This window comes from Diadema setosum, chromosome 22, assembly GCF_964275005.1.
Source record: "Diadema setosum chromosome 22, eeDiaSeto1, whole genome shotgun sequence".
NCBI classification, from domain to species: Eukaryota; Metazoa; Echinodermata; class Echinoidea; order Diadematoida; family Diadematidae; genus Diadema; species Diadema setosum.
In genome coordinates, this window is record NC_092706.1 from 15,672,921 (window position 1) to 15,689,789 (window position 16,869).

At 37.3% G+C, this 16,869-nt stretch overlaps 1 protein-coding gene across 1 annotated transcript; it reads left to right on the forward strand.

Annotated features, from left to right (window-relative positions):
- The first annotated feature begins 1,218 nt into the window (after window positions 1–1,218).
- Window positions 1,219–16,500, forward strand: LOC140245074 (pre-mRNA-splicing factor CWC25 homolog). The gene is made up of 10 exons (XM_072324671.1): window positions 1,219–1,312; window positions 7,302–7,474; window positions 7,831–7,948; window positions 9,662–9,744; window positions 10,397–10,466; window positions 11,111–11,581; window positions 12,632–12,912; window positions 13,864–13,963; window positions 14,573–14,634; window positions 15,419–16,500. The coding sequence occupies exons 1-10, from the start codon at window positions 1,295–1,297 to the stop codon at window positions 15,525–15,527; spliced, it is 1,485 nt and encodes a 494-aa protein (XP_072180772.1). The 5' UTR covers window positions 1,219–1,294; the 3' UTR covers window positions 15,528–16,500.
- The last annotated feature ends 369 nt before the right edge of the window (window positions 16,501–16,869 follow it).

Here is a 16,869-nt window from a genome sequence, read left to right on the forward strand (position 1 = left end):
AATCTACATAATGATTAGCCCATATGACTAGTTTAATACTCTTTTGGGAAATTTGCACCAGAATTTCCCAAATCGTCCTGCTCCTTGTGTTGTGAAGGGCCAGGATCTCTTGGATTATTATTGAACCGACATGATACCGGTAGTTCGTGAGTTTGGCTAAACTTATGTGATGGTGTAAATATGCTGTGATTGCTGTCCCAGTCATGTGTGTTTTATGTTCTCCCGATCAATTTACCTTGTACAGTATTTGAGAGGCCTACAAAAAGCCATCAAAGACACCTCCGGATGATTTTCAGACTTTTACATTAAAATGAACATCATAAAATAAATACTGAGTACAGAGTTTCAGAATTTTAGTGATTGGGACAAGGAATAGGAATGTTTTCAGAATTTCTAATAAATTGCAATGAACAAGGATGGTGACATGCAGCCTCACCTAAGAATGCGTGAGATGGGGCGCAAGGAAGCAGAACAAAAGAAGAATGGATGCATAAATTCTACACAGGTGTCAGATTAACTAAGCAATTACACTGATAGGCCCAACATTTGTGAAATATGCGATGCTATAATGTCATCGACATCGTTCAATGTAATTTGTTTTTTTTTTTCAAAGAATTGGTTTCTCTGCTCAAGGACTACAATAAATTCCACAAATCTATAGATGGAGCTGTCGATTTATGTACCACATGATGTGAAATTTTGAAAGTCGTCTGAAAATGTAGGCCTACAGATATCTATAACAATTTATCAGTTCTACAATCTAATCAAATCTTTAACTGTCAAGCCGTTTTTGCAATAAATTCACCAAATAATATTTTATCCGTTTTCTTTCGTTTGTCCATTTGATCATTCATTGTGCAAACCACTGCGAGAGGCAAGAAAGAATTTGTTTCAACCTCCCGATCCCTTTTTAATTTCCTCCACCGTCGTGTGTCCTCCGTCCTTCTTTTTTTTTTTTTTTTTTTAAATCATGGTCCTACTATGCGGTATCGCGTGTAGTCGTCAATCATCTCGATGGTCAACCACAGAACTCTACATAAATTTATTATCTCAGTATGTGTGTACCATAGAGCTGTCACTCTATGGTGTGTATGTAGCAAAGAGATTTTTCTCCTCCACTGGGGAAAATCTCTTTGGTACGTAGAAGAGAGTTCTGTGTGGTCAACATCTGTGGCGCCCTCAACGTGTATTTGCTTGTAGACTTACAGGCAAAAAACACCACTACTGCCAATATGCAATATTGATAAACGACGAGTGGCTGATTTTACCGAATTGTATTAATTAATCGATAATTATGGGTGGTGGAGACCTGGTAAGTTATGCGCCTTTTTATGACTCTTTATTTATTCGATTTTTGTTGCATCCAGATATCGCATTCGTTGTCGCAGGGTGCAGATATCATGACAAGCTGCCACGCCAAAGGTGCCTTACAAAAATGAAACTGCAACTGCTCAGTCCCAGACATTGAATTTTATGATAGTGAAAAGCTATGTGGAAAAGTTGTAGCTCTACTATTGACCACATACACTGCACTGGCAATGCACAGGCTTCATTTAGGATCGCCCTTTGCAATCCTTTTCTAATTAGGTGCTGTATTGTTTCCGAATACTAAAGTACACTGGTGCCATGCCTATTACTATGGTATAATAGTAGGCCTAGATCTATACCAGATACCATTGGATACAAATGAGTTGAATGAATGTTTATGATTCATGAATATGGATGAGTGCAATGCAATGCCCTGGACAGGCTAACTCGTAACTGCTAACTGCGACCATGACCAGCAGCCCCATACGCATAGCGTAATGGGGCTGCGCACTGTAGCATTCAGGATCATGACAGGGTAGTATCGCGGATAAATATCAACTTAAAATCGAAAAATTTCTTCAATTTGAAGACTTACCTGTAAAGTTGAAGTATTGTATTGACAACAGGCTTCGAGCAATGTTTGGTTTTGACCGAAAGATCGGTCTGTATCTGGTCGTCGGGGGAAATGTTCTGCGGAGACTGCGTCTGGCTTCACGGATCCCCTCCTTATACAGACCGAAGTCAATGATGCTGGCTCTTGTGTGGGTGCACTGCCAGCGGTTGCGCACAGATCAAAAGTTACGATAAACCAAATTTCAGACAGACTTTTTACATTCAAACAAGTTTGACATGACATGACACATTATGCAGCAATATTTGGTTTTGGGGTAAATTTCTCACATTGTGCAATCGAAATACAGTAACTAGGTTATAACGCAGAAATTTCATCCATATCGCAACATCGCCGTTCACTAGCTGTAATTTGCGATTTTGAATCTGTTAGCCAATCACATGCGAGGTACGTGTTTTAATAAAAAAAACACATAGAAACTACCTAGCATGTGATTGGCTAACGGATTCGTATGTTTCTGCAGTTTGAACGTGACGACACGACGAGCTGGTTGATGTGTGTTTTACATTGAAAATTCTACCAAAATGTTGGATTATTATTCATTAATCTGGTGAGTGTAGTGCATTCTTGAAATGTTGATTTTGCTATACAAGCTTAAATTTGCCGACCTAGGGCCGTGAATTTGACGCAATGGAGAAAGGTGAGGTACCTCACCCAATTTTCCATAGAGACAGTGGTCAAGACCATCCACACAGCGATGTGTAGACTTATCAACTTCCGTCTGTTTACGGAGGAGAGCGATAACGTCAAAAAAAAAATAAAAGACTCCTCCGGACAGACGAATCTTTCTCTCTACGTTTGGTTCTGCCAATAGTCCCTTTTTGTTCGAATTGATGATTTAATGTGACTCGGTCGAGAGGAACCTTGGAGAGTTACACTGAATTGACGGCCAGCGCATGCGCACACAGACATCTTATCCAGTCAATGGATTTGATTTGTGCGCATATGATGTGTGCGCATGCGCTGGCCGTCAATTCAGTGTAGCTCTCCCAGGTTCCTCTTGACCAAGTCACATTAAGTCATCAATTCAAATAGAAAGGGACTATTGGCAGAACCAAACATTGCCTGAAGCCTGTTGTCAATACTTCAACTTCACTGGCAAGTCTTCAAATTGAAGAAATTTTTCGATTTTAAGTTGATATTTATCCGCGATACAACCCTGTCATGATCCTGAATGCTGCAATGCGCAGCCCCATTACGCTATGCATATGGGGCTGCTGGTCGCAGTTATGGACAGGCAGACTCGGCTGAGTTTAATATGGATCAATAATTTCATCTATCTTTCACCGAATGAAATAGTCTGTCCATTGCACAAATGAAAAACATTAATTATTTGTTTTATATACAGTGAAACCCCGTTATAACGAGGTCCGTGGGACTGGCGATATTACCTCGTTATAACCGGTACCTCGTTATAACCGTACGCATCAAAAACAAAGAAAAAACATAAGCACGACATCATATACCCATCAATGAAACTTAAGAACATCCTTTGCGTTGTTATTACACTATTATCGATCATTATTATTGAGAGAATAAAGGGAAATTATTTGTGAATTAGAAGAAAAAGTAGGGGTTGAAATGAGTTATTTCTTTATTGTAATTCTTGTTTGTTAAGTTTTTCTATTAGCACCAGCGCAAATAGAGGAACATACAGGCGTTGTTTACCGTAACTTGCGAGGTATTTTTTACGCTGTTGGTGCACAGAGGGAATGCGATGATTTCATGAATCATTTCGGCTGTAATCTTGTACAATGTGTGATCGTTGCGCCCGAAGGGATTAAAAATGCGTTCTTTATCTTCTTCCGAAAATGTCTTCGCGTTTTGTTCATCCGTTCTTGAAAAATATGCGACAGAATTGAATGTGGAAGGTTGTAATCCTTTTACGCAAATCTGTACCTGGTAGACCATTCTGAAAGCAAGAAAAATCTTTATTGTGAAATGCAGTGTTAGAATTGTGATAATGAACAAATCTAGATTTATTCAAACTAATAAATGTATTTGATTCTTTTTCTGATTTAGGTTAACATGCGTCATTCAACCATTTTTACGCTACTGTCACCTGGCGAGATCACGATGATTTCAGAGTAACATGCGTTGTTTACCGTTAACTTGCGAGGTATTTTACGCTCTTGGTGCCCAGCGGGAATTCGATAATTTCATGAATCATTTCGGCTGTAATTTTATACAATGTATTATCGTTGCGCCTGAAGGGATTAAAATGCGTTCTTTATTTTCTTCCGAAAATCTCCTCGCGTTTTGTACATCCGTTCTTGAACTGTTAAATGCGTTTGTTTCTTTTTTCCGAACACCGATTAAGCAGGTTAACATGCGTTATTCATCTATTTTTACGCTACTGTCACCCAGCGAGATCGCGATGATTTCATTAATTATTTTGGCTTTAATCATACACACTCATATTTAAATTATCATTTGTTAAATGATAATGAACAAATCCAGATCTATTCAAATTAATAGATACGTTTGTTTCTTTTTCTGAACACCGAATAAGTATATTCAAGTATTTTTACGCTACTGTCATCCGGCGAGATCACGATGATTTCATGAATTATTTTGGCTTTAATCACACACACTCATATTTAAATTATCATTTGTTAAATTATAATGAACAAATCCAGATCTACTCAAAGTAATAAATGCGTTTGTTTCTTTTTCTGAACATCGATTGATTACGTTAACATCATGCGTTATTCAACTATTTTTACGCTACTGTCAGCCGGCGGCCCGGGATCGCGATGATTTCATTAATTATTTCGGCTTTAATCATCCACACTCATACTTGCTAACTAGCAAAAGAACTGGAAGTCGGAACTACAAATGGAAAGGATATAATGATGAGTTGCGCACGCATTCCAATTGTCCACTTTTGGCCACAAGTGTCGCTACATGGAAAGTTTTTGGATACGTTATCTTTTTTTTTTTTTCTCGATGCGCTGTGGTCTGACCTAACATCACGCACGTGTATCTCGCGAAAAAGAAAGCGAATGATCATTATGTTGATAATTTAGTAGGAACATCGGAAGGCATTCCTGTGTCTTATCGCAAACTGGAGAAAGACGTGGATTGCGTGAATTAAGTTTTCAATGTTTCGTTTGTCGCGTGTTTGAAAACGGCAATTTAGTCAAGAAATGGAACCTCGTTATATCCGATCAAATTGCTTATGTTTTTCTTTGTCATGATACACCGAAATTGTCCTCGTTATAACCGGAATCTCGTTATAACCGAACTCGTTATAACCGATTCGTTCTGCCATAGGTTTACACGCAAAGGAAAACGGGACCGACGCGATCACCTCGTTATAAGCGGTTCCTCGTTATAACCGAACTCGTTATAACGGGGTTTCACTGTAACGCCTAAAATAGATTCTTGTCATTCGATGTTTCATGAATTTAGAAACGAGAGAATGTGTGGGATCTGAGGGGGCATTGAGAGAGTGCTCAGCTCACTTATTTAAGCGCTTTACGCTAGCACGCTGCAAATGCAAGCGTTTTACATGCGTAGTGTGCCGGGCTCTCAGAGTGCTTGCAATGGAGCAAATTGTATGGATCCAAAATTGCATGGTAAATGGAGACACAATTGCACGGATGATGATGTCATAGTGAAATGGGCTGAATGATCAATGTCAAACAACCAATCAAATGACAAGGATCTACTTAGGCATTAGTAGTGTACATAAGTAAAAATATCACATGCTTCTTCTACCTATACAGAGGGTGAAGTATGATGCTGCATTCTGCCTCAAATTATAAATCGTACCCCCACACCAGTATCTTTGTCAATTAGTCCATTGAATTAGTGTAAGGGTACAGTGTTGCGCACTCTCTCGCCTGTCGTATAAACCACCTTTCATTTTCAAATTTCTCAATGTGACTGCCAAGGGCCTAATCACTGATGATGTATTGGATACGTAATCACGGGATGAATACAGAATATCAAATACATGATATGATCTATATTGAAAGTATTAATGTGGTTTACTTAAAATACAACTATTTGCCCTTTAAGAACTTCAATGGTGATTCATCTGGTAACGCATGAACATGTAGGTGGCCTACATATCTTAAATGTCTCTGAACTCCTGATTAAAGATATAGTGACAGACCTAAATGTTTAGATTGTATGAGCAACATTCTTTTATGTTTTATAAGATGATGAATTCAATTTGATATGGTGTGTGATGAAGCCTTCAAAACTGGCACAAACTGGATATTGTGGTATTGAAATACTGTAAAAGTGGATATTTTCGTGTGACTAATTTTTCGCGCTTGGCTGTGTCAGAAGACTTTCGTGTGTTTTTAATTCCGTGGAATCAAGACATCAAGTACTGGAACATATGGCACGCAAAATATTTGCGTGCTTTTATTTTCGCGCTTGCTTCTCGTTGGGCGAAATGCGCGAAAATTTCAACACCGCGAAAATTTCCACTTTAACAGTACAGTACAGTTGATATAATAAAAGATTAGTTTACTTCCCAATTTCCGTCTTTCACAAAATGCTGTAGAATGTGAAATGAAATCTGCAATCTTGTAAGAGTTGATGTGTTAAAATATTTTCATTTACAGTTGAACCTCTATTATCCGGCCTCCCTTTATCCGGATCTCTCTATTATACGGACGCAATCTCGCCGTGATTTAAAAAATTTTTTTTTTTAATTATAATTACGGGAGGAAAGGGAGATTCCCAACTCCATGAGAACTCTTACACAAACACACATGAATTACATATACTTGATACATTTCTTAATAATTGTTTAGGTAAATCATCCCAAGAATTTATAAAAGAAAATGATTTCATTCTTGCAAACACAAACCTCTATTTTGGGGTCTGTTACTGAGTGTAACAATGAAAAGATTGCAGTATACACATTACTACATGTGGTACTACAATGGGCTACATCAGTACATGTGTATGTATATGTACATGTATAAAGCATTGAGTCTCCCATATCCGGCCAAATCCCTTATCCGGATGAGCCCCGGTCCCGCCTTGTCCGGATACGAGAGGTTCAACTGTATTTCCAAATATCACTTTTTTTTTACAAAATATTATGAAACATATTCGAATGAAATCTAGAATCCTGTTTGACACATTACAAATTATTATATACAAATGAGAGATTGACGTTGTGTGTGTAATCTCAGATTCACAGAAGATCTGATATTGATGAAATTCAATTGAATTGAAATTGAATTCATGCACAACTGGGGGGAAAGTCTGCATTGAACCATCTGGTAGTAGCAGCTAAAATTTTCCCCCTTTCCATGCACTCTGCATTTCAGACCCCTGTCTGCACCTGTTTTCTTCACATAAATTTTCAACCCTTCATTTTTGTTGTCCATAGAACATGAAAAAATCATGGCATCCGCAGCGGATGGATAACATTGAGAAGGTTTGGAAGAGGGAGGAAGAAGCAAGGAAGGAAAAGAAAAAGATGATGGAGTTGAAAAGGCAGCTGCAGGAGGAGAGGGAGATGGAAGAAATGCAGAAAAGAGGAGAAGAGAGTGGAGTCTTGAAGTAAGTACTAGCTTCTTACATTTGTAAATAATGACAATGTATGTTCTGTAATATAAAAATTTCAGTGAAATCCTCTGTATTTGGCATATAAGAAATGTACAGTAAAAATTTAAAAATGTTGTATACACATGTGACAGGAAATGCACTAGCTTCTAATACATTTGTTTTTTCAATTTCAATTCAGTTGAATTTATTAATTTTATAAAATCACATTCAAACTATTTATAGCGATGTGTGAGTTACAGGAGATTTGACAAACTTTACGTTTTGTATCACTGATGTCTTCAACTTCAAGAGAGCACATGTAAACTTTCTGGCTGGTTTATTGATGACTCTATGTGAAATCTTGAATGCAGGAAAAAGAAAGACAGAGTTGACTGGATGTACAAAAACCCTCAGGATTCTGTCAACGAAGAAGATTATCTGTTGGGAAAGAAAGTTGATTCAGCTATCCTAGAGCATCAGGAGAAACAGGTTTGTCCAAGTTTAATCAGTGCCTCTTTTGTCTTTTCTATGTTAATGCCTTTATTTTCCATACCCATATCCAATATATCTATCAAGAACACTGGTGTTATGAGATGTTCTAGAATGCTTACTGAGTTAAAGTGTACCAATACCCTGAGTATTCTGTTTCCTATATTTTGTAGAATATACTTGAGACATGCCCTCTGCAAAATATTAATTTTTTGTCTCTCCGACTTTTGTCTATTGGGGCTTAAATGTACATTTTAAAGAGTATGAAAATGACTTGAAATAGACTAGTCAATCACACGATTCTTTCAATCGAACAATGGCGCTATTGATATTTTTTTTTCCAAAATACATCGTGAGCGATAGTGATATGCCATGCATGCGGGTGATCAGCTAACCAATCGATATGGAATTCTGATGTTATTCCTATACTTGTAAAAGTATGCGTATAGCTAGAACATGCACACATCAGTACGGGTGCTTACAGAGCAGAACTTAAAACGTGAGGAGCACAAGGGCCAAATTGTTGTAGAGATATGATCTGATTTATTGAAATACATGTATGTATACTTTCAGAGGCTATCACAAGTGAATTATAGCTGGGTTTGTTTGTTTGTTTGTTTTCTTTTGTGTGTGTGTATTCTAGCAGTACACAAATTTGATTTCCAGGGTATTGGTATACTTTAATGAAGTGATTATCAATGATCATTTTGTTTATGTCTTGCTTTTATGAATTCTACAAAGAATTCCAGGAATTTCATTCCACTTGCCCAATTAGCCATTTGGGCAGTGGCCCCATACTTTTATCAGTTTGTTGCCCTGCTATATGTATCTCATGCCAAACAGTGTATTTCAGTCAGTTGACCGTGGTAAATAGTCAAGTGGGTTCATAGCTCTATGACAGTGGAAAGACCAAACTAAACTTGACAGATCCTTGGATGAGTAATTTACTCAGCACCAATACCATTCTACCTTTCGTCCCCCCCAAAATAACAATGGGACCCTCCACAATGACAACTTTAAAAATGGTGAATCAATCCAAATACAATTTCAGGGTATGGAACTACATGTATAACTTATTACCCACATCTTACAGAAAACCCCATCCAATTTGCTTCAGTGGTCAAAGAGAAATGAGGTGTTTTGTAGAGCATGTCAGGAATCCCTTCCCTCAAAGTTCTGTCCATTGTCCAAGAGCATCCAAGTGCTAAACTTGGAAGAATCAAACCCATGACATGCATTATAACGACCCACATTTCTCAGTGATCACTTCACCAAATTGAATGGGGTTTTCTGTATAATATAGCTAAGATGTTATTTTTCAGAACCTTAAGTAGCATTTACACAGTTCAATTATAATTGGAAGTTATCGATGTGAAAATCTGATTGTAATTTTTGGGGGACATACTGTATTTTAAGTTTTTATACCACTGACAAACAAAGTTGGAAGGAGGTATGAGGAAACAGTGTTTGATATCAGTAACTATTCTAGCGCAGAGTTCTGAAAAGAATTGTGAAAGGAGAGGGAATAGCCCCTAACAGAATAATAATCATGAAAGACTTGAGGTGAAAACTGTGAGAAACAAAGAACTTTCCCAGTATTTGAGCAATTAAAGTAGAATTTAGCAAGGTTTGGTTAGCAAGTTACTGATACACAAGATTAGAAATCCAGGAGAATGAGGAGTTTGATACCTGAGTTCTTATTTGTTGTATTAGGCCCAAGAGGCAGCGACGGGAGGACCATGCATCACAGTTGACATGACGGCAAAAATTAGGGAGGATCCTCTTTTTGCAATCAAGTGAGTATTTTCTATCAATCAACGTCAAATGGGTTAATGATACTGGGGATGAGAACAAAGAGCAGGGTCATGTGTCATGAAGAATTCCAAGAAATTGAATGTGTCATCATTTTCATACTGGTTCACTGTGTATCATAATGTAGTAACCATCAAGAAATATATATGGCGTATATTCTTACAAGTAGAATGTGTTGCACATTGATCAAGAACCACATTGACAGAATGAAAAGAGTGCTATCCAATTTCAAGTGAAAAGTTGCCAATTTCCCACCGTGGAAACAAGGCACAAGGCATCACATGTGTTAGGGGAAGCAATGTTTTTGCACATTACTGATTTTGTAATTGTCGATCACCTCAGAAAATCTATTGAAATTTTTTGTCATAAATGCATAAGATTTTGTGCAAGTCGGAACTTTTAAGGCTTTAAAACTTTTCAACTGATGTTTTCAGAACCAAGAAATTTGCTATTCCTGACCTTTTGACATATCTAAAGCTGAACATTCATGTACATGTACTTTATTTTTCTTGTGTAGGCTTCACTTTTGTCAAAAAAGTGGGGATTATGGTGCAATTTTGTATACTTATCATTGATATCTTCCGTCTGTGGGGATTTGTGTTGATTGTAATGTTGTTCTTTCTGTTTGCCATAAAGGAAGCAAGAAATGACGCACAGGAAAGCACTCATGAATAATCCCATACGCATGAAGCAACTTCAGCAGATGGTGAGTCCCTACATGCTTTGTCCAGTCAGGTTGTTTTATTTGTGATTGTAGATAAATCCCCTCTTGTTTCACAAATTATAATTGAGAATCTATTTCAGCCGTCATCTCCATTCTGTTGTGGATGCAAGACATAAAGATAAGCATAAAAACAGGCATATAGTTATATTTTTTATTAGATAATCATGCGTGTATATCTGTCATTATGATCCTTGCGTAACAAACTGTATACAGGTAGAAATATAAGCTATGGTATTTAAATACAATGTACGTGCAAATGTGTGATGCTATTACATATTGTAACATGTCTTGATTCATCCTGCTTGTAGGAAATATCTGTATGGGTTACTAACTGTGAAACGACACCGTAAGTCGACATTCTTATGTCACAAATAACGTAATTCACTGAATTGCCTAAGTTGTGAATGCTAGCATAATATTATATTGTTACATGATACAGAATGAGTTCTTGATATTGATTTTCAAGTACAAATCTAACCACAAAGCTGAAGTCTTTTAAATGCTTGAAGGACCAACATGCATAACCCATTTTAGAGATGCATGTGTTGTTCTGATCATGGTACAGTTTTATTTTTATATGTATTGTTTCAGAGATATGTAATTATGTCTATCTTTTTTTTTTTCAGCTTAAGGCACAAGTTGAAGCAAAGGAAAAATCCAAGAAAAGTAAAAAACAGAAGAAGAGCAAAGATGGGAGGGAGAGGAAAGGAAAACACAAGAAATCCAGACGAGACTCAAGCCAGGATGAGAGTGACAGCTCTACAGATGAAGAACTTATGAGAGACAGAAGGAAGAAGAAGAAAATGTCAAAGAGGAGAGACTCAAGTGAGGATGAATCTTCAGACTCTGATGGAAGGAAAAGAAGGAAGCAGAAAAAGAGGAGCAAACAGAGAAGAGATACAAGTGAAAGTGACGACATGGATGTAGAGCAGAGGATAGGTAGAAGGAGAGAGAGAAGGTTTAATGCACAAAGAGGACACAGTGAAAGTGATGATGAAACAGAAAAGAGGAGCAAGGAAAGGAGAGCTTCCACTCACCGGAGAGATTCGAGTGGGGAAGAACCAAGGAAGAGGATTCCTGCAGGATATGGTTTGATAGTGAGTAGTACATACAGTTTAGCTGGCTTCCATTAAAGGCATAATTTACCATTTGCAGATGAAAGCATCAGTGCTTTAAAATAGTTCTAAAATGTGAGTTAGGGATAGAAACAACCACTGTCAAAATTTGAATCCGTATAATCGATGTTAAGTGTTGTTAAATACACGAAATGTGAACAATAGTTATAATAAAAGTGTTTCCAGACTAAACCGTATACAGTTACGGTTTAGTGAGAAAAACCCTGATATTTCCTTATATTTTAGGTTTTATTGCAAATATTTCATATGGTAGGATGTTTTATGATACAACAGACCTACACATATGCATCAAATGTGATATCTTGAACATTTTTGAAATCACTGCTCCCAAAGGTAAACTGGACCTTTAACCTGTTGGGGACGAGTCCCGAGTATACTCGGGCAAGTGTCTATGGAGAATGTGTTGTAGCAAAATCCACCCTTCCTCAATGGGTTAATGCTGATTCACTGTAAATATGTATGGTTAAAGGCAGAATTGAAGGCCGTTTTTTTCATCCACACCTTTGGATATGTGAGGTTTGTTTGTTTTTATTTTGCTTTTAGATCTCCCCCACTTATATTCTGTAATTGAATTTTAAGATATGACCATCAAATATAAACATACTCTCATTTTTTGGATTTGTGAATGTACAAATGTACCTCTTGTATGTTTTTACATAAATATGAGGCTGTTGAGGCACTAACTAGAGATCACACACATGACCTCCAATGATATGATACCTTGGATAGGCTGGTCAATAGCTTTAGTAGTTACATGTAAAGTAATCTCTGAAATATGGAAATGCCTTGTCCCAGTGCTGGTGACAAGGTGTCATGTAATCCACATTCCTTGTGTCACGTTACACGTCTGCACTTTTGTATCTGTCTGTTTCATTTTTTCCAGTTCACACTTCTCATATTAGTTTATCAGCTGATTTGCAGTAATTTCAAACTCTGGTTGGGAATCACAAACATGCATGCATTTCTAAGTTGATATGTTTTAAAACCATATTATTTTTTATCTCTACTCAGAGGGCAAAGAAGCATAGAAGTGATGAAGAACACACAAGAGACTCACACAGACATCAAGACAGAGAGAGAGACAGCAGGAGAGACAGAGACAGACACTCTGATAGACATGGTGATGGACACAGTGACAGACACGGTGACAAACATGGTGATAGACACAGGGAGGGTAGGCCAAGGCACAGGGAACAGAGGGAGAGGTCAAGAAGTAGGTCAAGGTCACCAGTCCACAGGTCTAGATCTGCTGAGAGATCTCCCCCAAGGAAGGAGTTCAAGAAGAAACCAAGGTGAGCCTGGGTGTGTGTATGTGTGTGTGTGTGGTGCACACACACATGTGCACAATTAAAGGTCCTTCTACAGTAACGTAGCTCACAGTGTAACTACAGTGCACTCCCATTGTAACAAACACAGAAAAAAATTCTTGATACAACAAAGTAAAAATTGTCATCTATATATATCTTCATGATTCTGTACTGTTTGGCTATGACGTAATTTTGATATGATGAAAGAAAACTGCTGATCCCAAGGACCCTGTTGTAATGGGAGTTGCCTGTACTCTGAACCCATTAATAGAGGATTCTAATATGAGCTGTGGATTTTCTACAAATTGTCCCCCCCCCCCCCCCGACAAATGAAATTTGTAAGATCACAACAAATTACAAATTGAAGAAAATCCACAGCTCAACCTTCACCTCTCTGCTTCAAATTCTCTTACTTTGATTCTAATATGCTTTTAAATATCATTATGCCAAACATGTTAGCACCAGGGCCCCATGCCTGTCCTTGGTGCAGCACATCAAATGTCATATGGGGGGGGGGGGGGGGGGGACCTATGTGAAACACATTAATAATAGACTATTAGGTGTCTGATAGAGGTGAGTACTGTAGATGTGGAGAAGAACACAATCTTATTCAGTAATTCATATCATAGAAAAGTTCAGTTATGCCAAGTTTAGATATTTTTGCAAAGCACATTTGTATGGTCTGTGTAAACTTCAGTTTGATTCAGTTCAATTCAATTCATTTCATCTCATTTTCTGAGAAAACAATACAACTGTATTGAGTTTTGAATTGAATTACAATATATTACAGAGAATTTGAATAAAGCTAAAAGGCCTTGTAAAGCAGGTTCCCTTCAATACAAGCTTAGAGCCAAGTGTAGTTCTACTTTTGAAAATGAATATAGGAATGTGAAGAAATTGGATGAGTTATTTCCTCCTCTACATGGTTACTGGTAGGAAACTTGATGCTGAGGAACTTGAGAAACGTCGAGCAGAGATGATGGAGAATGCAAAATGGAGAGATGAGCAAAGAATGGACAGAGTGAAGAAATATCGGGTGAATATACATGAACACAGTATAGTGTCGATGCTCGTCAGCCTCATGCTGCATGTTATATTAACATACACCTGTACTTGCTATTTTAGTCTCTTTTATTGTCAATATCTCACACCATGGTACACAAGAGGGTTCATGTTACTCTCATATTTTATTGTGAAAACTGAGTCATTGCAATGAGATCTTGCTGTTTGGATGACTTGGTTATTTCGCTGTGTACAGTTGAGCGTAGACTGATGATGCAACAGATTATGATCGTAACATACACATATCACTTCTATAGAAGGAAAGGGATATTGGCAGTTTGTGTCTGCATTCAGTCCCAAAATTGATAGCATGATGGTTCTTTACAATCAAAACCAGTGAATGTGAATACTTATTAGCTGTACATGATGCGTAATCAAGTTAAAAATCCAACCCTCTTGTTTGTTATTAATGAAATGAGGAGAGTAGATACTCCTACAGTTTTGTATATGCTAGCAGGTGGGACAATGTCCTTATGGGTATATGTGATGTGGGACCACTTCAAATATATGTCAGTAGCCACAATGCTTGACAAAAATAACTTGATTGAATGCACTAACACCCATCATCTCTCCTCACCAACAGGCAGAGGAGAATGTTGAGATGGAGATGGAGAAAAAGAAGGACAAGAATGCCAAATTTTTGGAGTAAGTTTCAACAGAGCATGTTTCTTACTGATGTGAACACAGAGTGTGTTTGTTACAAACACACATCACCCTAATGTGACTTTGATTGTGTCTTATATTCTCTAACTCCTAACTCAGTGTTAGGATGCTGGCCACAGAATATTGCTATGATGACTTTTCTCTTTGTTAGGATGTGTGTAGACAACAAGAAATATTAACAATTTCAGCGTACTTCCACGTCCTCATTGTGATTCTCAATATATACAGAAATATTTATTTTTCCTTCACTGGTGGTGTGATATGTGTTGTTTTCCTTTTTAGAAAAAAAGAGTTGAGTATGACTAAGTAAGCATGTGAGAACACATGCAATATTTTTTATTTCACGTCAACTTAATATCTGCATTCTATATCAGTCATGTATTCAAGTGCTTGCTGCAAGGTATACTGTGTGTAGATGTTTGCACAGATTTCATATTATTGTCTTACTCTGAGACTTGCTTGCTATGTGGTAGTCAAAACTGAGGTCTGGTAAGAGACTAGATTGATATGGCATTTGTAATGGAGCTGGGAAAACTCTTCTTGACACCACTCTTGCCTAGCAAGAATTATTCTTTTTAATATTTCTTTCAAACCCAATTTCAGTCTACATGTATTTGCAGATGTACTTGCTTTTGTATGTGTCATTATTCTTTTCACAAAGCATCTCCGTAAATCTGTTGCAAAACACTAATTTTGTGATCTTCCAAACATCACTCTCAAACTTCCCTTTACATGGTGTACATGTCTTGTTTCGTCATACCTACAGTACGATGAGGTTGCCTACAAACAGCTCTGTGGAGGATCGCATCAAGAGGAATGTGTTCAACATACAGAGAACCAATGCCGCTTTGGATAAGAATTTTGCTCGCAGATAGCATATGAATTATTTCTTGTAATTGTAATTTTGTTATCCTCTACACTACTAGAGAAAGTAGTAACTCAAAAGACCAGGTGAATGAGTAAAGGAGAAAGAAACATGTTTTTGACCACTTACTGTGCTCTATACTTTGCAAAAGCATTTATTTCATTTCACACAGTTTCAGGTGATATTCACTGCAAAGAATGCACTTCTTTGACTGTATTTTTTTTAGTCAAAATGCATCAGTAATGTATGAAAAATTGCTACAGACTTGGAACAGCTGGGGGTGGGGGGAGTCTCTAATGTTGTGTGATGGTCTCTATAACAAGTGAAAAATCAAGTACCCATTTTTTACTGCTTAATGCAATGCTACTTAGGCAAGACTGAAGAACATGTAACAAACTTTATAATGGACTGATAGAGAGTACAGGTCACCTCCAACTGGGTCAGTAAACTAATCACATGTAGAAGTTCCAATATTTATTTATTTTTTTTTGCATGAAATTCTCTTTAAAAGTCAACATTTACACATTAGCAAATTGCTCGTCAAATGATTTCGTAATACCAAGTAGGAATCCCGTATAGATTGCATCATGTAAATCAAAAGTTGCTTTCATTTTGCCATGAGTCAAATCAATTGGGAATGGAGAATAACCCTCAACCTTGGCGATATTCAAATTACATGTATGTGATGAAGTCAAGACTAACTTTCATATTTCTGTCAGAGAATTTGTTTTTGATGTCAGTAATTCTTATTTGAAGTTTGTGCAGAGCTGACTGTACTTTTTTAAAGCTCAACAATTGTTCACATACCCAATTTTTCAATAAGAAGAGATTGTAACTAAAAAGCTCTTTCAATTTTTTTCTTGAGAACCTGTTACAAGAGTGGATGTTGATGATTTGCTGTAAAATAATGGTGTGTTCAATCTACATGTAAAATACTGTACCAGTCTATATTTCCTGTTTTATTTATATATCTTTTTTTTTTTTTTTTTGGGGGGGGGGGGGGTCATAATAGTGTGACATGCTCTTCATGTTAAGCATCGTGATTGCACAGTCCAAAGAATCTGCCAAGCACTGTCTTCTCTCAGCTGGGTAGTCTTGGGATTGTACCATTACACTGCTTGACGCATGTAATGCCTGTCACATCATGATAAAGGGGAAAAATATACACAATAGTCCAGAATCTTGACTACTGAAATACATGTACCTGCTAACTGGGTGCTAAATGTAGTGTGCAGAATAGAGACTATACTGTATCTGAACGGTCAATAATGAACTTGAATGAATGTTCACATTCTGTCACTCACTAAGTGTTATATGATTGCATTACTATTCCCTCACTGATGTAACAATGC